Genomic DNA, 27,646 nt, shown 5'->3' with positions numbered 1-27,646 from the left:
CTATGGATAGAATCCGACAACCTGCGTTGACTCTTGTTAAACTGTAAAATAGTAGACTGTACCTGTTTTTTTTTGTTTTGTTTTTTTTATTTATTTATTTTCCTCCTTATGTTCTTCCTGCATTCCCTCGGATATCTGTCTAGGCTTGACTGAAAGGTGTAACACATTTACAGACCCACACGTGGCAGACTGGCATCTTTTTGAACTTTACGACCAGTCTCCGGGATTTTACTATATACATTTTTTTTTTTTTTTAGTTGCTCCCTCTCTCTTTCTTCTACTAAGCCGTTTTTCTCTTTTTTAATATTATGGATAGCGGCACCCGGTTAATGCACGCAAGGGAAGCTACCGGCTACTTAAAAAGAACGTTTCTTGCCGCCAAAAATAGGTGAAATCTAAAAAAAACAAAAAAACAGAGGAATTGAGAATAAGAATAATTTATGCGTACCGATTCTCTTATCGCATCATTTCGCATTTTTGATTGTATGTGAGTTGATCTGTTTTTATTTTTTGATGGGAATTTTTCTTTCGACTTTCTTTTTTTTTTTTTTTCAAGTTTTATTTCATAAAAAAAAAAATTAAATGCTGCTGGCAGTCCGCAATCCATTGCTTTCGGGTGGCCCGGTCATGGCCCCCAAGAACTGCCAGATCTTGATATGAATTTGTAAGTTTTTCTTCTTCTTTTTTGTGCTCGTTGTTGTTGCGCCAAACAAGTAGTCGGCAAAGTCTTCCTTTTGTTCAGCAAACGACACAACGGACAGGCAGAGACGAGAACCTTTTATTTTTTTTTTTTGAATCATCCGATGCGGATGAGTAAACAACGTGAGCAACGAAAAAGGAAACAGTCGATCGTTTGTTGGTTCTTTCCTTCTTCGTTCAACAAAGTCTCGTAACTGGTCTATAATACTCGATTTGGAAGCTTTAGTGAGTTGTCGACAACTCTGTTTTGCTACTTGAGCGGCTAAAAAAAAAACCCAACAACAACAAAAATTCTCGCAATATAAAAACATCAGCAACAGCTGAACCGAACGCAAGTGAAACACGACATTTCATTCCGGGGAGATGCGTGTCGTATTTTCAGATAACAATCAACGGGTGGACGAAGACTAGCGCTACGTGTTTTGATTTTATTTTTTTCGTTTTGGAACGAGATTCTTTGAAAGAAAAAAAAAAAAATGGTTGGGTTCGAGTGTGACAAAGGGGGGAGGTTATCCTTAACATGGAAAGGAATTAAGACGACCGATGACAACTAAGGAAACACGGGAAAAAGGGGACCTCGTTGTGGTTGTGTATGTTCCCTCTCGTTGCACGGATAAAAGAAAAATAACGTATTTATTTTTTCCAATCACATATTACTTTTCTGTATGCATGTATTTTTCTTCAAAATAATTGTGTGGGTGGGACGTACTTCCTCAATAGAGGATATCGTCACGTTCGATTCACGGGTGAAAATCCGTAGAAAAACAAAATTATGGGCATCCAAAGTTCAGTCAGGCACGAGATAATTGCGGATAGCGTGAAAAAATCCAGTCCAGTTCATGTCGTTTGATGCAGGAAAAACGGGCCATTCGAGTTGGCCAGCCGCACTCACGGACAAGCTCTACCGCAGGAAGAAGAAGAAAAACAAAAATATGACATTTTTGTTCTTTTTTAAAACTTGTGGCTTAATAATTCGCGTGCCACCACGACTACCAGTTGATACGCCCAGTCGGACGCCTTGTGAATATTAGGCGTTTTTCTTTTTCTTTTCTAAATTTCGTGCCCAGTCTGTGGAGCTACTAAACCAAAATCTACGGGAATAGCACAGACAAGTGGCCAAAAATAAAAATTGCTGTTTGGTTAGTGACTTTCTTCCGGGGTATGCGGGCTGTTATTTTTGAAGGAAAGCGGACAGCAAATAAGAAAAAAAAAAATTGTTTTCATTTGTCGAGAGAAAAGAGGATGTTCCGCATTGCGACGATTTTCGTTGGGGCTTTGTGGTAGCTCAGTAGAACAAAGCTGCAGGTTGGCATCCCGGCAATTGTTTCTTCTGTTCGTCATCATCGTTGACTTGGTCGCAGCAATGTTTCTCATCACAGGGGCGTGCCGGGGCGAAAATGCTTTCAAACCAACAACAACAACAACAAAAAAAGAGTTTCCGCTCAAAAAAAGGTAAATATGATGTACGTATCGTAGGTAGGTACCAAAGAGAAAACGAAAACAAATTCTTAACCAATTATTTAATGGGAGGAGGTCACGAAAAGATGGGTAGAAAATAGAGATTCATTCCGACGGGAGTAGTCTCGAAAAAAAAAACAAATGAATCATTTAAAAAATCCAAGGAACAAGAATATGTGGACGGAGAACAAGTGAAGAATGTTGCTGGAAGACATTTGCACCGGTCGAGTTAAATATTTCAACGAAATAACACCGCACACCACGCACTGCTGTGTGTGTGTGTCCATGTGCGCATGTCTTGTTTTTATTATGTCGTTCTTGGAAACTCAGAAGCGAAAGAAAAGTGGACCGCGCTGCTGGGCACGTTCCATACCTGCATCGTTTCTGCCTACACGGACGATGAATTGTATCGAGTTTGACGGGATGTGACGGCAGAGCCCATTCTGGCCGGCCATTGTTGATCGAGATATTGTTCTCGGATGACAAAAGAAACCGAAATGTTGGCGACGTTCTGCGTGTCGTTAGACTGTGGACAGACGCACAGAAAAGAAGAATGATCGTCGTTTGGACTAAGACGGCATTGTGCAAAAGGAAAATTGAAAACACATCACGGTACGTAATGATACAATACTCTTCACATCCTCGATTTCATTTCTTTTCTCTCGCTATCTCACTTGTTTTGTTCCCCGCTTATTATCATCATGTTCTTCATTGAGCCCTACGTTCTGTAGGTCTTCTATTATATTTTTCTATTAGCCTTCCTTTCTCTGCTATTTCTCGCTTTCAATCGTCATTTCTCAATGACAATGCCTGATGCCTGTTTTCTCCTTCTTTTTATTCACTTGAACAGCAAAAGAAACCGTCGTGTTTCGATACGAGCACAAGTTTTGTCTGTTCAATTGGCTACGCTTCGTTGATGGCGGATGTACGGACGATGTCGATGACGTATCGCTACATCAATGGGTCACTATATATGGTTCCAAGACGAAAGCGTATCGACATGTAATGAATTTCGAAATCAACGTATTTAAAGTCGAATAGACGGAGAAGGGAAATGGAATTTCAAATGGAAAACCTATCGCGTGTACCACCCCTATTAAAATAATACGAACCATGGAACAGACGTGGTAGAGCCTGACACATTTTTGTATTGTCCGAATGGACATGAGAGGGGTAGTAGCCGGGGTAGGGAAGCAAAAAGGTGTTTTAAAGGTAATTTTTTTTTTTAAATACCTGGAAAAAAGGTGGAGGAGGTTCTAGACTATGGAATGAAGTGGGCGGAGCTTCTTGTGGCATTTGGGGCTCGTGTGTGTTAAATTTGTTTTTTCTTTTCTCTCTTTAACTCTGTTGCCTTTACCTAACCTACCTTCTCCCTCCACGTTCGTTCTTCTTCTATAGTCTTCTTCAAGAGAACAAGAAAGCGGAAGTTTATGCAGGAGGACTGCCCTCCCCTTTAGGGAGAGAAGAAAACGACTCAAAAGTAACAGAGAGGTCTGACTAGGCTAGCAGTTGTGTGTTGGTCGCCGTTCGAGACTCTCGTCATCACATTGTGCGTCGTTTTATCTCCTCTTTTTTTTAATATTGTGTGTGTTGCCCTCAGATTGATGTTCGTCTCTTTAAACCCGCTATAGTTGATCGTAGATGGTTGGTCATGATAAGCGCCCCGTCCAAAAACAGGAGTTCAAAAACTTTAGTAACCGCACAAAAACCAACTCGAAAACCTGATTATTCAGTTTTTCTTTTCCTGGGTTATTGAACTTTTTGTTTGTTTGTTTTGCACAGTCGACTGTTGATTTTTAATTAGACTCGAGCGTCGAGAGTGCATCTATCAACAAGTGATTCAACACATTGCCTTAGTGAGAGTCTGACTGGTCATCGACGTCGCCAAAAGAATGGCGCCCATTCATCAACGGATGGACAGGTATCACGATCTGCCTCCTCCACCGCCGATCCCACTCAAATTGAAGCCGAAAACTCTCAAGAAATTGTCGCAACAAGCAGCCAGAGGACAGCCGCTCTATTTGATTGTCGGTCCTCATTCAGCGGCTGCTGCCGGTCCACGACCGATGGCCACTGCGATGCATCCGCCACCATTGCCTCCCCATCCACCCCATCCTAATCATCCGTCACGCAATTTTGCCGTCGTTCATCCTCGAGTAGAACGTCAGCAGAGAATGTCTGCAATGATGGCCGGACCAGCCAACAGCGTCGGAACGGCCCCGTCGGGCAGCGATTCGATGAAAAGTATGAGCTTCTCTTCGGCGCAAGGTTTGATGGACAGTCAAAACCGATTTCGTGGGGACAATTTCAACGCGCGTTTGCGCGCCCATCAGCAGCTGTTTCCATGGAATCCGCACAATCAAAAGAACAGCCACAGCAGCAAGAGCTCGTCGAATTGGGTGAGGCATTTGACGAGCGACGACGATGTCGAAGAAGAGGAAGAAGAAGAGGAAGAAGAAGAGGAACCGAGAGGAGCAGGAGGCCATCGTCCTATCAATAATAGCAAAGCAGACACGGTCTCGTGTATGGAAGCTGTGACAACAAGGACCAGCAGCGGCGTCCGACCTGAATACCAACTTGGGCCATCCGACCGCAGCGCTCGGCTCGTCGGAGAGATTCAATTGAGTTCACGGGTGGCCTCTATGACCATAGCCGATGTCAGCCCTCGCTTTGCCTTCAAGGTGAGTCCCGTCTTCCATCATCTTATTGAATTTCATTCAAAACTGCGTCCCCTATTGTCCTCTATTCAATTTGACAATATTTCATGGGCAAGTTCTGACATGCCATTCGATTGTATTAATACCAGCTAGTTATTGTTATCTTTTTCAATGATTTGTTTAAAAAACAAAACAAAAAAGACCATCATTTCTTTCGGTAAGATTTAAAGAAAAAACCCTTGTACTGGTACGCCGATGTCCTGGTCCGTCAAGGTCTGGCGATGGCAACTCTCTTTTCCTGCCATTGTCTCTTACGGGATTCCTTGCGTGTTTCATGCATAACTGAGCGGAACACAAATTATGGCACTTAACCAATAGCTCCCTTCAAGCTTTGATTCGATTTCATGTTATTGTGGCTCCTCTGTGTGTACTACGTATGTAGAAAGAACAAAAGATGGTACCGGTGTATCTGTGGCCCAAATTCGAGAGAGTCCATTTTTGGCGACGGTCGTGACTCTTTATTGACTAGACATAAAAAGGCGCCATCCTATCGTTAAAAGAAAATATGTACACAACAGTCTGTTGATCGTTTCCCATTCTTTTTATTTATTTTTTTCTTTTTGCCATTTTTTGTTTTGTTTGCCCGCTACGTGGAATTCAGAAAATTATGATGCTGTCCGAGAACAAACAGTACCGCGAATCGGCCAATTTTATTAACCGGCTGAGTGGCGGAACATTCGGCGTCATCGTCCATGATTTGCCCGTTGACCAGTTTATCGAATCGATGCCGCAATCGCTGCCCATCATCGAGTCTTTGTACACTAAAGTGTTTTTGTCGGATGGCATGACTCGCAACTCGATCCAATTCCTGCGTCCGGAGAACGTCGTCCAGCAGATGGTCAAGTATTTTGCTCATCAGGAAGATCATCCGCCTACACCGAGCGGGGGGTCGGCTTCCGCTTGGCCGCCGAACGTCTGGCGTTGGGACTATTGTGGACCGTTCATCTCCAGCTGCAAGAAACTGTTGCGCGTCATCGTCCTCACCGAGCCAAAAATTCGCAAAAGTCTTTTCCAAAAACGAAGAGCCCTGGGCAAAGCCATCGAAGGTCTGGGTCAACACGGATTGGTTGGCACTTCCGATGAGAATCTGATGAATTTACACGATGCCTTACAGGTACCGTACGAAAAATTCAAGTATAACTTTTAATCTTTTGATCGTTCGTTTGGAATTCGACCTGACATTTCAGGACGACGTACTAAAAAACGAGCCTTTTTTCTTGTTATGTAATCGCGTGGAGATGGTAATCTTGATAGTTTTGTTTCCTTGATGTTTCACGATGATGTAGGACGAGTTCAATCGTGTTGTTCAATCGTACAAGAGTGCGTTGGACAAAATGGTGGAACTGGAATTAGCGCAAAAGAAGGGAGCAAACCGGACGGTATCAAACGGCCCGGCTCCTATCGCTGCGTCGCATCAGCGTCTCCTGTCGTTAAAACAATCGGAAATCCAGGAACGACTCATTAAAAACAAGACGCTCTTGAATGTGGTCGAACCGACTCTAACCAACCATTCGCTGGATCTCTTCCTGGGCATTTTGCAGCGTCGCATCGAACTCGACAAGGAAGCACTGTTCCAGTTTAGCCAGTTGAAACGTGATCAGCCAGCCAAAACGGGAGAGGCCACGCAGCACATCGTTGTCGCGCCCATATTAATGAAATATTCGCACGGATGTCAACAGGTGAGTGTCTCTTCCATTTTACAAATCATCGTTTCCGCCAATGCTGCAAGGAAGCGACAGTGGTGCGTGTTTTCCAATCAGCAAACCTTAAAATATATGTAGAGCGATCGGTTAACCAGATGGAAGGCAATCGTTGCGTCACGGAATTCTGTATTGCACGCAGCTGCGTTGTGTTCCATAGCGTGATGCCTCCCCCCCATTCCTTGCGATTCCAGGATAGAATCGCACACCGTACAATACGTGCCGTCGTTTTTGTTTTTCATTGCGACCGCGGTGGTGTGAACAATCAAAAACAATTGCAGACGCCGAGAAATGATCCGTCACCTTCGACCCGAAAGATTTGGTGAACAATGGAACACGGGCGAGAAAATGATGATGGCGAAGGTGAAACTTTTGTTTTGGGGGGGGGGGTACATGTAGACCGAAATGTGACGTGATGATGATAAGTTTACATTGTTGAAGATGGCTTGGGAAGAAAAGACAAAAACATTTGAAAGTCTATCAACGACGTTTCTTCTTCTTCTCTTCCTTGTTTTCTCTTTCCAATTATTTTGATCGATTGTCGTCCGCTCGTCACGCGTTCCTTCCCGATGCCTTTTATTTTATTTATTATTTTTTTAACTTCGTGATCTCCTGCAGCATTTCTTGTCGGGGTTTTTGAATGTCCTTTAGTCGCAGTAATTTCGTGACGAATGTCTTTTTTTTTTTTTGCTTTTTCTTTTGTTTCACATCAAACCGACCACAAACAAAAAAAACTTTCGTTTGTTACGTCGTCGTCCAGGTGATTATCGGTTAGGCGAAGGCTAAATTACGTACGATTACAGTTAATTGCCACAACCGCGTTCGTTCAAAAATTCGTCTTTTTCCGTTTTTTTTGTTTTCAGTGGCAGATTTTTTTTTTTGTCCTTGAGTAATCGCGTGAGCCAACAGAGTGTGAAAACGGCAGAGTACGGTATCGCGTGAGATAGTCGATGAGATTAAAAGCAAAAAAAAAAATGAATTTGCAAGTGAGATGAATAGAAAAATAAGACAGGACCACCGTAAAGACTTCAGAATTCATTTTCAATTAGGGATTCGAATATGACCACGCAAGGCAACTAAAGATGCCTGATGGATTCGGTTGAATTGGCAAAAGATTCTTATGGATTTCCTTTTCTCTTTCAAACAATTGAAAACAAGGTCCTGGAATTGATGAGAGAAGTGAGCTCCGATCAAAACCCGCAAGAAGACGATTTGGAAGATTCCAGTGACGTTTCGGGCTATCATTCGGATTCGGATTCAGCAGTGATGATGTCAGGCAATTCACCCTTTCGTATCAAAAAGCGCCCGCTACAATTTCCTTTCTCGATCAGGTAACATATACAATTTTAATTTTTCTGTTTTCCTATTTTTCTAGTTTTTAAGACTGCAGACCTCATTACCTTTTTACATACATCTATAAGTGCTAGTGCGTCCTGATTCCATTTTACCTTTGGTTTTCTTCTCAACTATGGCTGCATTAATAATTCCATCTCTCCGCTTTCTCATTTCCCATTTGTTCACACACGTACCGTGTTAGTACTCAATTTTTTGATGTTGCGCGTTAGCTCTTCTTTCTCCCATTTTCTTGGTATCATCAGCTTGACCTTATTTTTATTTCGTTCAACTACCAAATAAGGAAGATTTTTTTTTCTTTTTAGTTAGGTTCTTTTCTTTTAATGATACAGTCGTTCAAGAGTTGGCGAGAACAAGGTGAGGCTCCTCGGGGGATCGAGAAGTGGGAGACCGATCGCCCGAACGATAGTAGCCTCCCATTGTTTCCACATGATCTGATCACCGTTATAAACTTAACGGTGTGTCGTTTTTTGAATCGAGCCATCAGCTCTCATTAATTCCGCTGATATCGTACAAGACTCGCAACGCGATATTAGTTTAAAGGGTTAGAACGTCAAGAGAAAAGAACTGGAAGATCAGGTTATTACATCGACAGTTCATAGGGTTAAAATGTCGGTAGTCTGACGGGTTGAAGCTGGTTGGGAAAAAAAAAAAAAGATGGAGAAATGCATGTAAATTTTGACAACGCGGAAACAAACCAAAAACTGACAAGTATTGAACGAAGACGATATAGACGAAAAAGAAACGAGTTATTTCTGCTTTTTTTGTGTGGAAAAAGCAAACCACGCCTTGTGTGGAAATGCTTTTAGAATCGAAAAAATCAGTCACGCGTTCACGTGAATACCTCTGTGCCCGCAAACAACTTCCTGACCTCAATGTTGTCGATACACTGCGAGCAAAAATTAGAAAATAATTTTAAAAAATTTAAAAAAAGAGAAGAACAGTGTGGGCTTGTTGGCGGGAACCCACACTAGAAACGACGCCCCTCTTCATATTCGCTGAATAACTTATGAAAATTGAGGATTTCTTTCTTTTTTTTTTTTTTTGTGGAACACTGAGAAACAAGATCGCAATCCCCTCCTCTTCTTCGTCTATACCCAGATTCTTCTCTTCATTAGCGTGATTGACATGGGTTCTATACGTACGCGCTAAGTAGACGAATAGGAGGGGGAAAAAAACGACTGGTTTCACGTTAACAATTGTTTTGTTTTTTCCACAATCCTCTCGGTACATCTGTCCTAGACGATAGCAGTTGAAAGGGGGGAGTTTTTGTTTCAGTTTTGCTACGGAGATTATGAGGACTGTTGAAAACAAAAAGGAGCTGTTACAACAACCATGGAGTCGTGTATCCATTTACGCCTGTACTGGTATTATAGGCTACATAGTAGCCTATATAGTCAAAGAAAAGAAAAAAAAAGAGAGGGACATGTACGTAAACATAACACTTTGACTGGAGTACGGGCACGCAGAGAGCCGCCGGAGTTGCACTGTGGTTCAACTGCCTATAGGGCATGAAACAAAAGCCTATCCGCACAAGAAGGCTCATTTTGCCGAACCTTTAATATAATTGTGTGCGACTTTTTTGTGTGTACGCTTAAAACATTCCGACCTACATCTTCCGGAAGCGAATAATAGGTGATACGAACGACGTTTTTGTGTGTGTGTCTTTTTAATGTTTTTGTTTTGATGCTATTATGCCAAAAGAAAACAGAAATCGGTCGTGATTGGGTGTTGTTCTATTTCCCTTTTTGGGTGAAATTTTAAAAGGAGAAATGACAACGATACACAAATAATAGTGTGGCCAGAGGTAATTTAGGTCGTATTTTCAAAAGATTGTAAATGGAATGTTCAAGCGACAAAAAAGAAAATAACAAAACAAACGGCGGGGAAAAAAAAAAACTGGGAACAATTTTGCGGTCTTCCGCAGACAGGAAGAACACATCAAAAAAATGCTATTGAGAATTTACAGTCGATTCCTCGCAATGATTTTCTTTTTCTTTGTTCACTGTGTAAAGCTATTACATGGGCGCACGTCCTTCGTATTCATGACGGGACCCGAATTTCATCGACGTTCAAAATCGTTTAATCGCCATATTTTATTTTCAAACACCTTTTTTTTTCCCTTTCGCAACAACGTATGTGCCATATTTTACGTGGTTATTTCTCAAACATAAAAATGTGCTCAGCAAAAATGAAATGTGGGCATTAAAGCAGAAACAGAGGGGCGGTTCAGTCGGGCTGAATTTAAATCCATTCACGTGAGCACCTCATGTTCTTTCTTTGACATTGGTCAGCGAGATAATGGAGTGTTATCTAATACAATAAACAGAGTCAAGATAACTAGCAACGACGCGTATGGCCAAATGCAGCGTACAATGAATTCCGCTAGCGGAATTCAAATTTTTACATCATCCCATTGCTGCTGCGTGACAAGTCTAACGTCGCCTAATTCCCTTTTTCAGCCTTTTTTTACGGTTCGATTGCGATCGTGCTGACATGCAGGATAGAAAGAAACGTATGTAGACTTGAAGACGTCTACATAAATAGTCCAACACAAATAAAAATTCTTTCAATGAAAAGAAGAAAAAAAAACGACTGGAAAGGATGACCTACTAGAATGTTACTCCCGACTTTTTAGCTTTAGCTCTTTCTAACTGACCTAGTGACGAGGCTATTTGCCTTCGACCGAACGACCCTCGCGGCCATCACCCTTTCTTATTCTGGAATTTGTTCTTTTATATTTCTTTTTCTCTTGTGAAATCTTAAAACTGGAGTCCGCTCCATGTCCTTCTGTTTACTTAATGGCTTGTAAGCTTGAGTTAAATACTCTTTCCATTTTTTGTTTTCTACGAAATATCGAACTAGAGCCGTTACGAGATTATTGACACAACTGTTCAGAAAAAGAAAAAAAAAAACTTTAACTAACTGCAATTATTTGGCGTAACATGGTACATCCGGATCGAAGAGTAACAAAAGGTCGAATCCTTAATGTAACTGCTACACATGTGTGTATCCAAAAACAGTGGTTCCCATTCCATCATGTTGTTTCGCTGCCTTGTTCTCGGATTGCTAATAGCTGTTTACCGTAGTAACTTTTGCATGTTAATGGTAAAGCATGCATAACTTTGGGAAAGAGCATACCTCGTTGTCTGTCTTTGTTGGGGTCCTGAGAAAAAACTATTTTCGGTCGCATAAAATTATGAAATAAGTGAAGCCCATTTTTGTTTTTTCCATGTATGATAGATAATTGATGTGATGTTTTTCTTTCTTTCGTTTTCATAGTTCGGCTGGGAAGCCGTGCGAGCATCCGGGCGTCATTGCTCGTCAATTCGCTGGGACTCGAGGCAGGTGAGATCAAAGAGCAGAGCGGTCAGGGCCAAGGCCAATCTAGAAACGGCCGACGAATGTTGTTGGCTAAGGCCAAAAATGCTTCAATGTCATCGTCGACGGGCTCCAATTCGCCCAGCAGCGAACGTGAGAGTGACTACCGTTCTAGTGGCATCTCTTCTGGAACCGGATCGCCTGACTCCCGACAGGCTCTCGCCAATGACGCCGGCCGTCTAGCCAATAACACTCCTCCGTGTCAGCGATGCCAAGTTCAAAATTTGAATAATACGATTGTCGGCAGTCACGGCGTTGATCCAGCACTCCAGGCCGAATTGGAATCCATTAAAGCTGAAATGAATAAAGCCAATGCCACGATATGCGCATTGCAGGAACGCGAGAAGAAAATGAAAGCCAGGTAATAATGAAACTGAAAATTATTCATGTTCAATCGATCATTTAAACCCGTATTGTCGATAATCACGGAAGCAGGATGGCTCTTCAAGCTCAGAAGATGGTCGAACGAGGTGTGGGACCTAGCAAATTTGAATCGATTTCGTCCGAACAGCGATCCGATTTGATTCAAAACTACGGCGGGTTGTACACGCAGTCGCGCGTCGAAACGCTCGACTACCTCGACAAACTGGAAGAGCTTCGTGGTGCTGATGAACTGAAATCCAAGCTGCTTTTCTCCGTCATTGTGGTAAAAAAAAAAGCGTGTTAATTGGTTTTACATTTTATGTTATCTCTAAATCGAAATTACGTTTGGGTTTGATTAGTTGGCCTTCCGCTCATTGCAAGCGACTTCTACCCAAATGAAGGATCATATCAAGAGAATCTTACAGATTCCACCTGGCTCGATGCATCAGCCCGTGAACAATAACAACGCAGTATATCTGCCACCTCCTCCTCCGCCACCGCCATCCGCATTGGCTGCTCCGTCCAACACTAAGCGCCAAATCACGCCCCCCGCCAAACCCGCTAAACCGGCCAAACCGTTGCGTAAGGAACGTAATGCTGGCTACGAGGTGGAACAAGCTGTTGCTCACTATCTTAGAGAGTCGGTAGCAACGTTCGATTTAACTAAAAACACAGAGGTTTGTTCAAAGGCCATGAAAGAAATTTTTTTTTATGACCTTGCCATAAGATATTAATGATCTCAATTTGATTTCCAGGATGTTTGCAATCAGATTTGGGCTACGTTGTACGATTATCCTTGCCTTCGTTCATGTGACCCGCTGGTGAAATACATCAAGGACTCGGTGCGATTGGCTTGGTCTCTTGTCAATCAGGTAGGATATTGAGATATTTACTTAAGCCGCAAATGTTTTCAATCAATTTTGTTTGTTTCCTGGAATTAATAGTCACCTCCATACGTGCTCGACTACGAGGCCAGAAGTTTCAATGCCGACTATCACATCCGCTTCCACACTTCCGACCCCAATGATAATTCCATCAAGACTTACTTGTGGCCAGCGCTGGTCGAAGGCCATAATGGACCTTGTCTTCAAAAGGCAGTCGTCATCACTTAAGTGACAGCAGGTGACAAGGCGGGCAAAACCTGCCTGAACAACACAAACAATTTTGTAACTTAAAACTTGACGTTTAATCTTCTTTTTATCTATACAATCAACTATCTAATAGATAACTGCGTCTTTTTTCTATATATCTATTAACCTTGGTTTGTCTGATAATGTATATCTATTTGCTATTGCATCATAGTACATATACCTTGATTTCACAATTTATGAACTCAAATGGTATATTAAAGATATTCAGCTCGTCTAATTTCCTTAAACTTTAGATGTTATTAGAACATGATACAGTTGGTTTTAGCAGGATTGATCCTGAAGTGTTTTAATTCCCGTTTTTTTTTAAAGAACGTCATTATTCCATGATTGTATTTCAATTCAATTATTCCTTCTTTTTCTATTCATTGCATTGTTTTACTCTAGTGGCTGATGCAGGTTTGCTTTTTGGTGTGAACCTGAGGAATATTAATCACAGCTATAGCTGGGGCCAAAATATAGGCTCCTGTTCGGCAAGGAGATGTTTTCCTCTTTTTATACATACACAAGCGTATCAAAAACAAAAAACAAAACCAAACAAAAAATAATAATTTTATATAATTAATTTTATATAGCGCATTTGTATCAAAGTAAGTTTTTCGTCTCATTTGTATCGTGGCGCTAATGAACGTAATACAATGGCTCCTTGTACTTCCCTTCAATGACGTCTTGCATTCAATAGCATGCTGTTATCACTTCTATGGCTGGTGGAAAATGTTTCCCAAATCAACATCGCAAATGTGTTTCTTTTTCAATGACTAGGGATTAATCGAACAAAGAATATTATGCAGGACTGCTGTTGCTCTTTCAAAGTGGAAAACCACGGATGTTACTCGTTAGATGGCTGATGGATGCTCAAAAGCGAAACGGAACCATGTGTGCTTTAATATGAAGGTGAAAGCTGCTCCGTATTACAGTAATTTCATAGTAGAAAAATTCTTCCTTTATCTTTTCCAGCGTGCTTCAAAATCAACCTCTGTATCCCCCAAATTTGGATTGTGAGTGATGCCTTGTTCCTTCCATATGTTGCAGGTCTGATGTGTTTCGACACGGGGAACAAACAAACGCTCTGAACCGCAAACACCTTTGACCGAGAGCAACTAACTAAAGTACACCTGCACTGAAAACCTTAGTCACAATTAGAGCTTATAGTAATTGCATATGTTCCACCGCACACTACGAAATATTTGCTTTACCGATAAGGGGATCGTTAGATTTTACGATAAGAGTCGCTTGTTACATTGGTCGTCGAAATCTGATATGCGCTCTTAAGGCAAACTCATTCGTGGCTTATGGCCAGTGAAAGTTCTTAAACGATCTGAAAAAGTGAAAGCTAAAACGTACGTCTTACTTTGGCAAAAGTTCAAGTAATGACTTAAACCTATAAGTGAAATCTTCTTGACTTTCAGGCATCCACAAAAAGGTTGTTCTTTTTCGAATCGGCCCACTAACAGCTGGTTATACTGCGTGTAAGGAGTTCCGATTAAGAGTGACATTGTGCAAAAAAGAATTTTAGATTTTACAATAACTTCTTCTTTGCTGCTGCGAACTTTCCGTTGCACTCCGTAGCTAACGTGTACAAAACCTTGCTAGTAAAAAAAGATAGCGCACCTTATCCTAAAAATTACGCCGTGCGTAAAGTAATAAGTACGCAGCTTCTTTCACGTGATCAATCAAGCGACCAAAAGAAAAGAGACACTGAGTTTTACATTCATTTGAAGCCGAAGAGAAATCGAGATGCCCTGTCTTTGAAATCTTTTTTTATTATTGAGAATTGTATGGTTTTACCAACAGCTGGTGCGTTGTGTATTTAAAATTAACAAAAGAAAAAAGGAGGTCACTAGTATTGTAGAAAACATCTACAAGTGAAAACCCTTTTTGTTGTTTACTAGTTCCCCTGCAGAAAGAGTTGTGTACAGTATACCCATATAATTTGGCTACACAACGATTTTTGGATGGCTACAACAACCTCGTGCGAATTTTTTACAGGTAGGCATTTTTCTCATGTGCTTTTCGTGTGAAATTACAATATGTGGTGAACGCTTTAATTCGGCCAAAACTAATTTCGAATTTTGTGAAAGTGGGCGCATAAGAGACACCTGGGGGACAATCACATTGATTTCTAAACAAACAAAGAAAAAAGATGTTTCTTATTTGCCCAGTAGCCAGCTCTATATTACATAAGACTTAAAATCACAACCTCGATTTACAATCTGCTAGAAATCTATCTAGTTAGTTTCAAGCAAGATTTCAATAACAAAAAGGCCATATCGATTGTCGATAGTAAAAATCGATTCAGAGAAGAAAGATCTTTTTGTCCGTTAAAAATACTGACGAAAGTTGCCTAATCTCAATCAACTCTGGCGAAATCAGTATTATTTTACGGTAAGATCAAAAACCTCCAAACTATACGTTTTAGATAATAAGCAAGTGCCTGAAGAAGCCTGAAAATTGATGCATAAGCCTCTCGCCTCAAAGTTCTTTGTTTACTTGAAGGTGTACTTCGCCCGTTGACAGTTAGTGAGTTTGCCTTATCCATTTTACTTGAGATAAAGTATTTTTCAACCAGCTAGCTCTTTGTCATTTCCCTCTTTCATTGGGCTGTTGGGCAGATCAGAGGAAGGTGGCACAGAGCAGGTATTTCTTCTCTTGGCAACAGTTTTTTTTTTTGGGTCAGGGTTGCTAAAATATCCATGAAGGAAGTTTCTCCTCTTTCACACATGTTTTGATCGCCAAGGAACAAACACACAATTTGAAAGCCTTATGGATTGTTTTAGCATGGATTCACAAATTCTGTTCGTTGTTGTTACCCGAATTACTGGTGAATACGCTTTGAATGTGAATGGTGAAAGTGGCTGTGCGTCAAAAGTATTCATTGAGTGATCAATCTTTACTTGTGAAAAACTTTTCAGTTATTTAGAATTCATGATATATGCCATGCCTTTGCAAATTTAAACATTTTAGTACAAGGGAACCATGAATTTTAAACCAAATTGGGATAGTGGTGATACTATTTTTAGCCTATCTGTTTCAAGTAATGAAAAGTTTTGTCCCAGCTGGAGCGGAGTACTTGTTATTATTATTCATAATTCTTGGTTAGTTACTGTGTAGTGTTGATAGTAGTTGTTAAAAAAAAACAGGTAAAGAATTATCACGGAAATTTTGAATGTATTTGAAGTTAAGCTCCAGAAACAGTGGTTATATTTGTCTCTCCAGAGGTTAATACTGATTGTTAGTTGTAACTTTGAATCCCTTTAAAGAGTGATTGAAACTGTCCCCGTCTTAACTTTAGATTTCGAAACTAATCACTGATTAATTGTTAACCAGGGCGAAAAAGGACGTTTAACTCGCCATTCACTTCATCCCCATTACCGCTATCATGGTAGGAAGTGTTTCTCGGCTTACGACGGCCGTTCATTCTTTGGGAATAAGAGCCATCACAAGTGGAAGTAACATTGGACGAGGTACTGTTGGCAATTTTGGCGTTGGATCCGTCAGCGTGGGAGTTAAATTGCTCGGACAACTAATGGGTTGGGGGGAGAATTCATCGGATTTGCAGTCCAACTGCCAGGCGAACTGTTCTCATGGAGAGTGTTATAATGGGACCTGTTTTTGTGAAGTGGGTTTAATATCTCATCATGCTTCTTTTGCTTTGTCTTTCAACAGTTTATTTTTCCTTTATGAACCAGATTCAATTTGAAGGTGTTCAGTGTGCTGAACCAAGTGTCGGCTATCATGTTGGTTTCGCCAGTGTTTTTCTTCTAGTGGCAGCGACATCACTGATTCAACTGTTTATTTGTATTCATGCTGAATACGCTCGACTGAAGACGCCCTCCTTTCTCAAAGCATGTCGGATCACGAACCAAAAGTTTCTATACATTCTGGTCTTCTTAGCTGCTCTCTTACGTGGACTCTACTTTGCATATCCTGTAAATTGTTTGAATCGCGCTATACTGTTTACCTTCCATGTTGTCCAATGTTAATCAACTTGTAAACAAAATAGGCGACAACGGATGAATGGTCATCAAGTCTACTGAGTGCTTACTATCCGGTTTTGTTGACTGGAGCCTCCTTAATTGTCTGTTTCTGGGCAGAGGTAATTGATCAAGAATTTACATCTAGCACGAATACGAAAAAAACTTGAGAAAATTTTCATGGTCAGATTTTCCGGTTCCTTGCTGTATTCATTTTTAGAAACTAAATCGGGCTTTTTCTGTTTCCCACTTCATCAGGTATTCCATTTGCGTGACGTTGAGGAGAGGCCGCCCTTCTTATCAAAATCCTTTTTGGGTTTTCTAGCCTTCAACGTCATTACATACAGCTTATTGATCGCGGAACTTGTCATCACCAACACACAAATCCATTCAGAAGAAGACAAGGTACGGAAGTTGCAGTCTGACCTTAGCCTAAACGGAGTCTCTGATTTAGTCCCTTAGGAAGACCTTAAATCCTTTTTAGGTGTGAGCCAAAACTTGTTTGGTTTTTCGGCGCCTGATATCAGGCTACAGGCTTTTTGTTTTATTTTGACCATTTAAAATGAAATTTATTCTTTTTTTGTGAGAATCCTTTACAAATGGTTGTAAACTTGATTTTATTTCTATTTCAGAGATTCTTTACGAACGTATTCAACGGATGCTATGCCATTTTGATGTTCATCGTGGTTATTTTCTTTCTGATTTATGGCGTTGAAGTCTACTTCAAGGTATTTCTTTCTTTTACGGATCCAATAGCATTACCTGGGTTCGTCAGTGTCGTGAAGCTTAGCTGTTTTTGTGTTTTGGAATCGTCTCTATTTTCTCCTCCAACAGGTTCGTGGTGGCTTTTTGCATGAAGGAGAATCCAGCATTCCGTTGGGGATTATGTCGTTCAAAACCATTACGTCGTCGTCTTCACCTGCGTGTCTGTCCTCGTTTGTTATCGCTTCTTCTCCGGATCATGCTGGCCACGTTACTGATAAAGATGCCGAGGAGAAAGAAGTCACTGTGCATCTGATGAAAGAAGAGGCATGCAAATTACTCTTTCTTTGCTTTGTGTCCTCGATATCTCAATTGCTTTTGGCCATTGCTTTAAAACAAGATGCTGGAAGGTGGTGATTTATGATTGTTTTATCACCTTTAGGTTATCCATGGACGGACTCCTGTTCCCTTCCGGCAGTCAATCGATACAGCCCAGTTGCACCAGTCTCGACTAGGTCTTGTATCTCAAGCCATGATGCTTCTCATCACGGTATGTTTCCTGCTTTCGGAAATTCTCGGTGAATTCTGGAAGAAGAAGGTGCCACTAGAAAGTCGCAATATTTTTGACGTCGTTTTCCGCTTAGTTGAACTCGGAGTGGCTTTATGGTTTCCTTGCGTTCTCTGGAATTGCATGAGGTGAAAGAAGAATTTAAAGTCTCCTTTGGAGTTTGTAACGATTATTTTTTCTTTCTTAATAGGCCGGATCAGTTATGGATTCTGAATCCCAAGAAAATCTTAAAGAAGTTTGATATTGCTACCTCCTTAGAGCTAACAACACGTAATGCGGAAGACGCTCCTCCCAAGACTCAAGGTAAATAAAATTACTGAAAAAGGAGATGGGCCTTGAAAACATGCATTCGTGTCCTTCTGAATAGACACGAACGGAGATAGAAAAGCGGAATGCTGGATTTGCTACGATACGGATACAACTGATGCTGGGTTAATGATCTTCCCGTGCTCTTGCAAAGGAGACGTTGGGGCTGTCCACCACGAGTGTCTAAAGCGCTGGCTGATTGAGGTAAAATAGCACACAAATAAGACGTTAGCAAGAATCGTTTCATGCGATTTCGTCTTTTGCACAGAGCGCCAACAACCCTTCGGCTTTGATTTGCAAAGTTTGCCAAACACCGTACCAGGTAGAGACAAAAGCTCGTTCTTGGAGCCAAATCAATGTTGCCATCACACCTTGGCATTGGGCACAGACGGCCGGTCTTGTACTACTTATGTGCGGCTCTGTAGGAGGAGCTTGCGCTATTATTAAGATCTATGAAGACTCGGGCATTCGGCTTCTTGCTGTTAGTGTTGCTCTTCTCATTGTGTATATCTGCTGCAGGTAAAGGGTCCATAGTCTGTTGACCAAAGACATTGGCGTAATATTTTCGTACTTGTTTAGATTTCTAGGGTTGAATACCATAATGGCGTACCAGCGCGCAAAAGTATCAGCTTTCAAAATTGTGAGTACACGGACCGGGCCACCGGCCAGCGAAATGGAAGAGTTTGCGACAGTTCAGGATCTCTCGGTCGACGGAAGGACTCAAGTTGATGTATTCGCTACAAGTCGCTCAGCGCAGCCAACTTTGGAAATGTGAGCATTTAGAAACGATCTCGAGAGTCGTTCCTCGTCCCAGTGAAATATTTGATTTCGGGTGAGAGAGAGTCTTTACACGTACCTAGTCGCTGCGATACGTTTGGCATATACGTTACGTTCCTTCTCTCGCTAACCGACCGTAAATCAGTGCGATATCCTTTTGGAAGTAAGAGATTGCTTTACCTTTTTCTCTGCCTCTTTTTATTTGCAATTCATATTCAAATATGTAATACTGTACCCTATAGTATTGGAAACGATTTTTCTTTTGTCAATAGTCTGTTATTATATATTAATGTGTACATAAAAATTAAGAAATGTCTATAGTCTGATCGGTCGGAGAACGGTATAGAAATGGACGATTGTTGTATCACATGTGACGTTTAAGGAGCGTTTTTCTGTTGACAGGATATTCATTGCAAGAATCCAGTGCCGGTAGTATTAATTGCTGTTACCGATTGACAACGGAGAAGTTCAATCAATTATACTTTTATGTCTGTATTCATAAATACGTTGTATTATCCGTAATATTCTTTGGGTAGAACGTTAGATTTATATATCACGATTTTCTTGGAATAATATGGCGTAATCGGCGCGAACAGTTGTCATCGGTTGAATACGTTAATCAATACAGAATACTGTAGCCAAACATACCTGTGCCGGATTTCTTCACATGTGATTGTAAACGGTTCAGCTATTTGGCCGATGTGTTTTTTTATGGTTTATTAGATTGCTGGCGTCATGGAAAGATCTACTGCATTCGTCACATTTAAACGGTTTAATTCCTGTGTGCCTATTGAGGTGCATTTCAAGTGCCTGCCGCCGTGCAAACTTTTTCCCGCACATCTCACAAACGAATTTACGTTCGTCTGCGTGAGTTTTGGCGTGACTGTTGCAATTGCCGATGCTTGAAAATGCTTTGCCGCAAACTGGACACTACAAGACAATTTCCAAATAAATGTCGTTACGGTAAATATTTGAATTTTATCTTGCATTACTTGGTAAGGTTTTTCTTTGGTATGGCTCCGCTGATGCGCAATAAGGTGGCTTCTTTTAGAGAACCTAATATCAAAATGAGAATTTTTATTTTTTCAGTTGAAAGGATAAAAGAAATATTTACCCCATGCCGCAATCACTGCACTTCATGGCAAATTCTCCTTGATGAGCCTAGCATAAACAATTGTTTTAATGTTTCTTTTTCCAATTTCACAGACATTAACAAGTAGAATACCTTTACGTGGGTTTTATACAAAGACCTTGTCGCAAAAGCTTTGTTGCAGTGATTACACTTGAAGGGTAACACACCAGTACATTTCGGCACGTGCGCAAGTAAGTTGCTATTGACGTTAAATCTCCGACCGCATGTTTCGCATTCGTATGGCTTTTCTCCGGAGTGAATACGTCCATGGGTAGTCAATGCTCCTCGACTGGCGAAGGCTTTGTCGCAAATCTGGCACTTAAATCCACGTGGTCCATGGTGAATTTTGACGTGATAATGGTAATGAGAGCGGTGCTGGAATTGCCGAGGGCACTGTTGGCACTGTAATGGGACCGTAACCTCATGCCTAGTCCTCTGGCCTGGCAAATGATTTTCATCCGATTCTTCAATCCTATGTGTTTTCCTGTGGCGCTGCAATCCTCTGATGTCGGAATAAAATTTGCCACACTCATGACAGCCATGAGGCTTGAGGACATCTGCATCCGCTGCGTGCTCTAATACTTCGTTGATTTGATCTGTTTCCTTGTTGATGACGGAATCCATTACATCGAGTTGGTTTGCTGATTCAAATTCTTCAGGAGTTGATGGATGACCTACTGCCGCTGTAGACAACGGATTTTGCAGCTGCGAAGTCGTGTAAGTTCCACTGATGCACATGTCTTGGTTAGTTTCTGCAGACGGCAAAGCGCAGTACTGGGCTTCATCCTGTTTGTCAGGATGTTTGTTGTTCTGGTACATGGACTGAATTTGTGCTTGTAGGGAATGTACCTCTTTTTCTAACGATAAGTAACGTTCGAGCTATTAAAGAAACAGAAAACCAATTTATGGAGTTATAGATCAAAAGGTAATTCCGAGATATGTACAATGTATTTGTACCCACCATTAGATCGCACTGAGTGCAAAGTAAAACTGATGATTTAGAAATTGGTTCACCAACAACGGGTTCCAATTTGATAGCTATATCAAGTCTAGGAATTAGGTGATCGAAATTATTACACAACAAGCATTGAAGGTCATCGTCGACTAGGTCTTTCGCGCGATCAATATCCCCAAACGAAGTATCATTCAATATGTTTTCCGGAACCTTATCCAGGATTTCTTCATTTTCAATCGGAATTAAATCTTCACTTGTATATGACTCAGTATAAGAGGACGAGTAGCTTGACGAAGATTCTTCATCCTGATTCAATTCATCTTCGGATTCTTCAAGTGATTCTTTATCGGTTACAGAGCTTTCATCGTCTTCAGGTGATTCAGCTGTGTCGCACTTCGAGGCAGTTCGCTCTAGACCTCCACACAAAAAATCAGTTTCTTTAGCAGCAGACTCTACAGCGGACGAAGAACACGCGGGCAAAGACGATAACATCGATGAACTCGAAGGGATCTACGAGTTTAATCAAATTAATGAGTCAAATACGATAAAGGTGAATCAGAATTTTATGATGTTCAATTTCAGCAATCTACTTTTTGCTGGAAAACTGAAGTACCTCAAGCTGTACTAAGGAATGCGTTGGTGTTTCCTCTTGGAGAACAAGTCTTGTTTCAGGTAAGGAACTTGTTAGTATGACTGATGAGGAGACCTTACTACAGGAAGGGAGTTGGCTAACATTGCTGCTATCATATGGATATGGCCTTTTTGCTGGGGCAGGCTGGGAGCTTGAGTTGCTGTTTGGCCACATGGTTTCATGGTTCTGCATGTAGAGGGATGGTGAATAGTAATTTATTGGATTTATTGGAGGCTGGCCACTGGGATACACTGATGGAGAATTAGGGTTGTAAAAAGTCCCATAGAATGCAGAGGAATGATGTGAAGGAGGTAAAATGGTGCCATAATAGCTACTCATGCTACTTTGCTGTGAACCAGCAAGCATGGAACGATAATAAGGACTTGGGTAATTGGAATACATTTGTTGTGTGCTTAGGCAACTAGAAGGAGATGCCATAGATGGAGGAACTAGGTAGTTTGCTGTAGCTTGAGTCCCATGATTTCCCTCTGCTAATGGTGAACTAAGTGATGGTTGAGGAGGGTAGCACATAGCAACATTGCTGGGATAGGAAAGACTAGACGAAATTTGCATATTGGTCGGCCGGCTGTCCCCTGAACCAATTTTTCCTGTAGTATTCTCCATCGTACACTAAAAGAAATTTACTTTCTTCAAAATATTTTGGAATCCCCCATCAGGAACAAAACTTCTTACACGAAAACCTGATTTCTGTTTTCATTAACGCTTTTGTAAACACAGTCTGAAAGGCCATCTAGTAGCACTTATTCCAATTTGCTGTTTTCCGAGAAAATGAGAAAATGAGCGTTTTCATTTTTTAAAAATTTGGCACTTGCAGCACATATTTCTTTTCACATCAGCATCATTTTAGCTTAAGGAGAAGCTGCATTTTTTTTCACAAAGAAAATTGTATGTCGACAATCGGTGGTGTGGTATTATGGCTACGCTTTAGTACTAGCTATCACGTGACTTTCCCCACATCCTTCTTCCGCCATTGCTTTGTTTTGGTTCGTTTTTTTGTTTATCTTCGCACAAGCAAAATGTCGTATGGTTTTCCATAACATTTTGTACGTCTAAAAAAATGCCCTCTCACCGTTGTGGCGACAAAAAGGTAATATCTGATTCATTTCCAGAAACGTTATGGAACAAATTTATGTCGTATTTAATATTCGCTGTTCCTAGTCCTTGGTACCTTTTCAACAAAAGATGCAAGTAAAAAAAAAGAAAAAAAAAAATCCCTCAAACCTTTAGAAAAACTCGTGCCATAGTAGTTATTTCCTCAGGAACCACGCCTGTATACTTAATCACCCATTAATCTGTTTGAAGTTATGACTTGCTATACAGTCGTGGGTGAAAGTATCTTTCACAATTGCTTCTTTCACCATTCTTTTGGTGTGCTTTGCTTACTACCATACTATATCAGCCTAGCTAAAATAAAGGAAGGGAGAGATTTTGTAGCATCAATTTCAATGAAACTAGGGGATGGTAGTAGACAAACCACACTAAAAGAACAGTGAAAAAAGCAACTGTGAAAGATACTTTCACCCACGACTGTACTATGATTGTTTTACTGAAATTATAATGAACTTCTCAAAATTATGCTTATGTTGATTACTTCAGAACACAATGAAGTTCCCAACAATTCATTGGTTCCATACTTTTCTGAAACATATGGAACTTATTCATTGACTTTGCAAAATTACTTATTACCTTAGCAACACAGTATGATAGGTCTTTGTTCATTTGTTCATTACCATTGTAGCCATCTGAAGATCTAGACAGCAGCAGCTCAGATGACAATGATCATGGGAATAATGATGAGCCAAGTGCATTCAAAGTACGGCTTTCTTTTAGCAACAGGTAATTGATTTTGAAAAGCTTTCCTTGTGTTTTCCTATTTTTAATCTTTTTATTTTTATAAACCATTTCTTAAACTGTAATTTTTTATTCATTATTCCCTATTGACAGCTATAAGGCTGGACAAGCCAGATTAGAAGCTTCTCCAGCAAGGGATTCATATCCACCAATAAACTTTTGCCACCGCCACAGCGAAAGCAGCGACCAAATGGCACAGACGACATCAACAAGACTACCAACAGCTTTTCCGATACCAACTCCTAACACTTCTTGGAGCCGACGACATTCATCTAATCCAGCAGAAACTGCATCACCACCTTCGCGCAACCGGTCTTTTCAATGCCGAGAGTGTGGCCGTGCCTTTTACGATGGCAGTCGATTGAGAACTCACCTTCGCATCCATTCCGGAGAGCTTCCCTTTGAATGTGGACTATGCTTTAAGTCCTTCATAAGCAAGTACAGACTTGATCGTCATCAACTTATTCATTCAGGAACAAGAGCTTTTCGATGTGAATTATGTGGCCAGACTTTTGTCACCAAAGACAAACTGAGTCGTCACCACGTCATCCATACCGGCGAACGACTCAGTTGTGACCAATGCGACAAAACCTTTTCCCGTCGTGACAAACTGTCCAGACATCGTTTAACTGTTCATTTCCCTAAGGCCAGCTAAGTGTTATTGAAAATTATCAACAAGCCTTATTAAATTATATTTTTTTTTGCATCAGTCAACTCTGACGTCCTATACGGTGAATCAATCAGTGTCAAATAACGCTCTTTATGTGTGATACTTTGGCCTGTATTCTGTCCTATCTAAACATTCCCTCACTTGTTGGTAGGCAATGTTAAGAAGAGCTATAATGAGTAGAACTGGCGTGTCTATACATCCCTCTGCAGCAGCCTTAGCCAAGGCAAAAGAATACTATGTATTTATTTAGATCCAACGATGTATTACAGAGGTGGTATTCCTAACCAAGGGGATTGATTGTTATTTAAAGTGCCATTATAAAGTTTCACAGAATTGGATAGATCTTATTAAAGGTCATCAGTTGCCGTCATCGTCATTCCCGCACGCATTTATTCAACTCGGAGCAGAATATCAACCCTAATGGTCACTGCCTACACTTCGGCCATAAAAAAAATGGATTCGCGACTATGAATTAAGTGGTACACATATTTAGTATTATTACTAGAGTGAGACCATGTTGCGGTCGCAACGCGATAGCCAAAATAATAATAAGAATAATAATAATAAAAAAAAAAAATTGTACATTGCCCTTAGCGGCTTAAGGCGAAGTACTGAACTTAGTGGTGTGACAATTGTGATTGTTCGAGAGAGGCAGGGTTGGCGTTCACACGAAAGGATGACGTTCGTTTCAATTGGTAACAAGCTAACAACCTCTCAAAAAAGGAGAGGTCGCCCCCTATGTCGCATCTCTGTTGACAACGTTACTGGTGGCATGCATTGCGCAACTATGGCGAACACAGACTTTAAGTATAAAACGTGGGGAATAAATTTAGATTTGAAATACGATGAAACTAAAATCACACCGAATAATCCAAATTGAACGCTGATTTTGAGTCTGTCATTGATTTCTTGTTAAATCAGCGGATTTTGAAATAAAATATAACACAATGCTGTTATTGCCCCAACAAAATATTTAGTTTTTTACGTTTAGTTAAAAAACTATACGGCCATATGACAAATAACCTTGATTTCTGTAATTTTCATTCAATTCTGAATCGAAATCAGGTATTGTAAGCAAAATTTGAAATTTGGCCAAAAATGAAAAAGTGGGAAGGGTATAGCCTTCCCACTTTGGTCAAAATCTGCAAAAAACGACATCTCTTGGAATTCGACAAAAATCACACCGTATAATCCAAATTGAACGCTGATTTTGAGTCTGTCATTGATTTCTTGTTAAATCAGCGGATTTTGAAATAAAATATAACACAATGCTGTTATTGCCCCAACAAAATATTTAGTTTTTTACGTTTAGTTAAAAAACTATACGGCCATATGACAAATAACCTTGATTTCTGTAATTTTCATTCAATTCTGAATCGAAATCAGGTATTGTAAGCAAAATTTGAAATTTGGCCAAAAATGAAAAAGTGGGAAGGGTATAGCCTTCCCACTTTGGTCAAAATCTGCAAAAAACGACATCTCTTGGAATTCGACAAAAATCACACCGTATAATCCAAATTGAACGCTGATTTTGAGTCTGTCATTGATTTCTTGTTAAATCAGCGGATTTTGAAATAAAATATAACACAATGCTGTTATTGCCCCAACAAAATATTTAGTTTTTTACGTTTAGTTAAAAAACTATACGGCCATATGACAAATAACCTTGATTTCTGTAATTTTCATTCAATTCTGAATCGAAATCAGGTATTGTAAGCAAAATTTGAAATTTGGCCAAAAATGAAAAAGTGGGAAGGGTATAGCCTTCCCACTTTGGTCAAAATCTGCAAAAAACGACATCTCTTGGAATTCGACAAAAATCACACCGTATAATCCAAATTGAACGCTGATTTTGAGTCTGTCATTGATTTCTTGTTAAATCAGCGGATTTTGAAATAAAATATAACACAATGCTGTTATTGCCCCAACAAAATATTTAGTTTTTTACGTTTAGTTAAAAAACTATACAGCCATATGACAAATAACCTTGATTTCTGTAATTTTCATTCAATTCTGAATCGAAATCAGGTATTGTAAGCAAAATTTGAAATTTGGCCAAAAATGAAAAAGTGGGAAGGGTATAGCCTTCCCACTTTGGTCAAAATCTGCAAAAAACGACATCTCTTGGAATTCGACAAAAATCACACCGTATAATCCAAATTGAACGCTGATTTTGAGTCTGTCATTGATTTCTTGTTAAATCAGCGGATTTTGAAATAAAATATAACACAATGCTGTTATTGCCCCAACAAAATATTTAGTTTTTTACGTTTAGTTAAAAAACTATACGGCCATATGACAAATAACCTTGATTTCTGTAATTTTCATTCAATTCTGAATCGAAATCAGGTATTGTAAGCAAAATTTGAAATTTGGCCAAAAATGAAAAAGTGGGAAGGGTATAGCCTTCCCACTTTGGTCAAAATCTGCAAAAAACGACATCTCTTGGAATTCGACAAAAATCACACCGTATAATCCAAATTGAACGCTGATTTTGAGTCTGTCATTGATTTCTTGTTAAATCAGCGGATTTTGAAATAAAATATAACACAATGCTGTTATTGCCCCAACAAAATATTTAGTTTTTTACGTTTAGTTAAAAACTATATACGGCCATATGACAAATAACCTTGATTTCTGTAATTTTCATTCAATTCTGAATCGAAATCAAGTATTGTAAGCAAAATTTGAAATTTGGCCAAAAATGAAAAAGTGGGAAGGGTATAGCCTTCCCACTTTGGTCAAAATCTGCAAAAAACGACATCTCTTGGAATTCGACAAAAATCACACCGTATAATCCAAATTGAACGCTGATTTTGAGTCTGTCATTGATTTCTTGTTAAATCAGCGGATTTTGAAATAAAATATAACACAATGCTGTTATTGCCCCAACAAAATATTTAGTTTTTTACGTTTAGTTAAAAAACTATACGGCCATATGACAAATAACCTTGATTTCTGTAATTTTCATTCAATTCTGAATCGAAATCAGGTATTGTAAGCAAAATTTGAAATTTGGCCAAAAATGAAAAAGTGGGAAGGGTATAGCCTTCCCACTTTGGTCAAAATCTGCAAAAAACGACATCTCTTGGAATTCGACAAAAATCACACCGTATAATCCAAATTGAACGCTGATTTTGAGTCTGTCATTGATTTCTTGTTAAATCAGCGGATTTTGAAATAAAATATAACACAATGCTGTTATTGCCCCAACAAAATATTTAGTTTTTTACGTTTAGT

At 40.1% G+C, this 27,646-nt stretch overlaps 4 protein-coding genes and 1 long non-coding RNA gene across 11 annotated transcripts; 3 read left to right on the top strand and 2 right to left on the bottom strand.

Moving 5' to 3' along the window:
* The first annotated feature begins 1,209 nt into the window (after nt 1-1,209).
* Nucleotides 1,210-13,481, top strand: LOC116917494. Its single transcript, XM_045169046.1, is given in 11 exon segments — nt 1,210-2,769; nt 3,008-4,838; nt 5,476-5,988; nt 6,161-6,553; nt 7,733-7,858; nt 7,860-7,905; nt 11,210-11,669; nt 11,744-11,954; nt 12,031-12,348; nt 12,427-12,543; nt 12,616-13,481. Coding segments are annotated over 10 exon segments (3,141 nt in total). The 5' UTR covers nt 1,210-2,769; nt 3,008-4,049; the 3' UTR covers nt 12,784-13,481.
* On the bottom strand, nt 9,646-13,983 carry LOC116917524. The gene is made up of 2 exons (XR_004391174.2): nt 13,653-13,983; nt 9,646-13,577 (listed from the first exon to the last, which is right to left on the bottom strand). It is a non-coding gene; the product is annotated as an uncharacterized LOC116917524 (long non-coding RNA).
* A 164-nt stretch (nt 13,984-14,147) lies between these two features.
* LOC116917499 lies at nt 14,148-19,789 on the top strand. Of its 7 annotated transcripts, XM_032922984.2 has the most exons (13): nt 14,148-14,616; nt 14,712-14,808; nt 16,147-16,438; nt 16,509-16,748; nt 16,823-16,915; nt 17,052-17,198; nt 17,426-17,521; nt 17,628-17,822; nt 17,938-18,191; nt 18,254-18,366; nt 18,431-18,573; nt 18,638-18,888; nt 18,949-19,789. In XM_032922984.2, exons 3-13 carry the CDS (start codon nt 16,199-16,201, stop codon nt 19,142-19,144), a joined length of 1,968 nt encoding a protein of 655 aa, XP_032778875.2. In that variant the 5' UTR covers nt 14,148-14,616; nt 14,712-14,808; nt 16,147-16,198; the 3' UTR covers nt 19,145-19,789. The 7 variants fall into 7 exon arrangements, with proteins under 7 accessions (XP_032778875.2, XP_032778881.2, XP_032778877.2 ...); XM_032922986.2 differs by lacking the exons at nt 14,148-14,616; nt 14,712-14,808 and adding an exon at nt 15,050-15,204; XM_032922989.2 differs by lacking the exons at nt 14,148-14,616; nt 14,712-14,808 and adding an exon at nt 15,219-15,339.
* Nucleotides 19,623-22,679, bottom strand: LOC116917498 (zinc finger protein 383). Its single transcript, XM_032922982.2, has 6 exons — nt 21,847-22,679; nt 21,240-21,743; nt 20,372-21,157; nt 20,261-20,307; nt 20,139-20,202; nt 19,623-20,076 (listed from the first exon to the last, which is right to left on the bottom strand). Exons 1-6 carry the CDS (start codon nt 22,486-22,488, stop codon nt 19,831-19,833), a joined length of 2,289 nt encoding a protein of 762 aa, XP_032778873.2. The 5' UTR covers nt 22,489-22,679; the 3' UTR covers nt 19,623-19,830.
* Nucleotides 22,680-22,813: 134 nt separating this feature from the next.
* On the top strand, nt 22,814-24,690 carry LOC116917516 (zinc finger protein 813). The gene is made up of 3 exons (XM_032923024.2): nt 22,814-22,972; nt 23,624-23,721; nt 23,830-24,690. Exons 1-3 carry the CDS (start codon nt 22,943-22,945, stop codon nt 24,389-24,391), a joined length of 690 nt encoding a protein of 229 aa, XP_032778915.1. The 5' UTR covers nt 22,814-22,942; the 3' UTR covers nt 24,392-24,690.
* The last annotated feature ends 2,956 nt before the right edge of the window (nt 24,691-27,646 follow it).

This window comes from Daphnia magna, linkage group LG2 (assembly GCF_020631705.1).
Source record: "Daphnia magna isolate NIES linkage group LG2, ASM2063170v1.1, whole genome shotgun sequence".
NCBI lineage: Eukaryota > Metazoa > Arthropoda > Branchiopoda > Diplostraca > Daphniidae > Daphnia > Daphnia magna.
Note: the sequence above shows the minus strand (reverse complement) of the source record. Positions and strands in the feature narration are given on the sequence as shown.

What these genes read in the sequence shown, in the direction of transcription:
- LOC116917499 (XM_032922984.2), top strand. Translation starts at nt 16,199, where the DNA reads ATGGTAGGAAGTGTTTCTCGGCTTACGACGGCCGTTCATTCTTTGGGA. An exon ending in GCGTTGAAGTCTACTTCAAG is followed by an intron (nt 17,522 to 17,627) that starts GTATTTCTTTCT and finishes CTCCTCCAACAG; the next exon opens with GTTCGTGGTGGCTTTTTGCA. An exon ending in ATTGTGTATATCTGCTGCAG is followed by an intron (nt 18,889 to 18,948) that starts GTAAAGGGTCCA and finishes GTACTTGTTTAG; the next exon opens with ATTTCTAGGGTTGAATACCA.
- LOC116917498 (XM_032922982.2), bottom strand. Translation starts at nt 22,488, where the DNA reads ATGGAGAATACTACAGGAAAAATTGGTTCAGGGGACAGCCGGCCGACC. An exon ending in ATTCCTTAGTACAGCTTGAG is followed by an intron (nt 21,744 to 21,846) that starts GTACTTCAGTTT and finishes TTAAACTCGTAG; the next exon opens with ATCCCTTCGAGTTCATCGAT. An exon ending in GCACTCAGTGCGATCTAATG is followed by an intron (nt 21,158 to 21,239) that starts GTGGGTACAAAT and finishes TTTCTTTAATAG; the next exon opens with CTCGAACGTTACTTATCGTT.
- LOC116917516 (XM_032923024.2), top strand. Translation starts at nt 22,943, where the DNA reads ATGCCCTCTCACCGTTGTGGCGACAAAAAG. An exon ending in ACCGTTGTGGCGACAAAAAG is followed by an intron (nt 22,973 to 23,623) that starts GTAATATCTGAT and finishes TTACCATTGTAG; the next exon opens with CCATCTGAAGATCTAGACAG. An exon ending in CGGCTTTCTTTTAGCAACAG is followed by an intron (nt 23,722 to 23,829) that starts GTAATTGATTTT and finishes CCCTATTGACAG; the next exon opens with CTATAAGGCTGGACAAGCCA.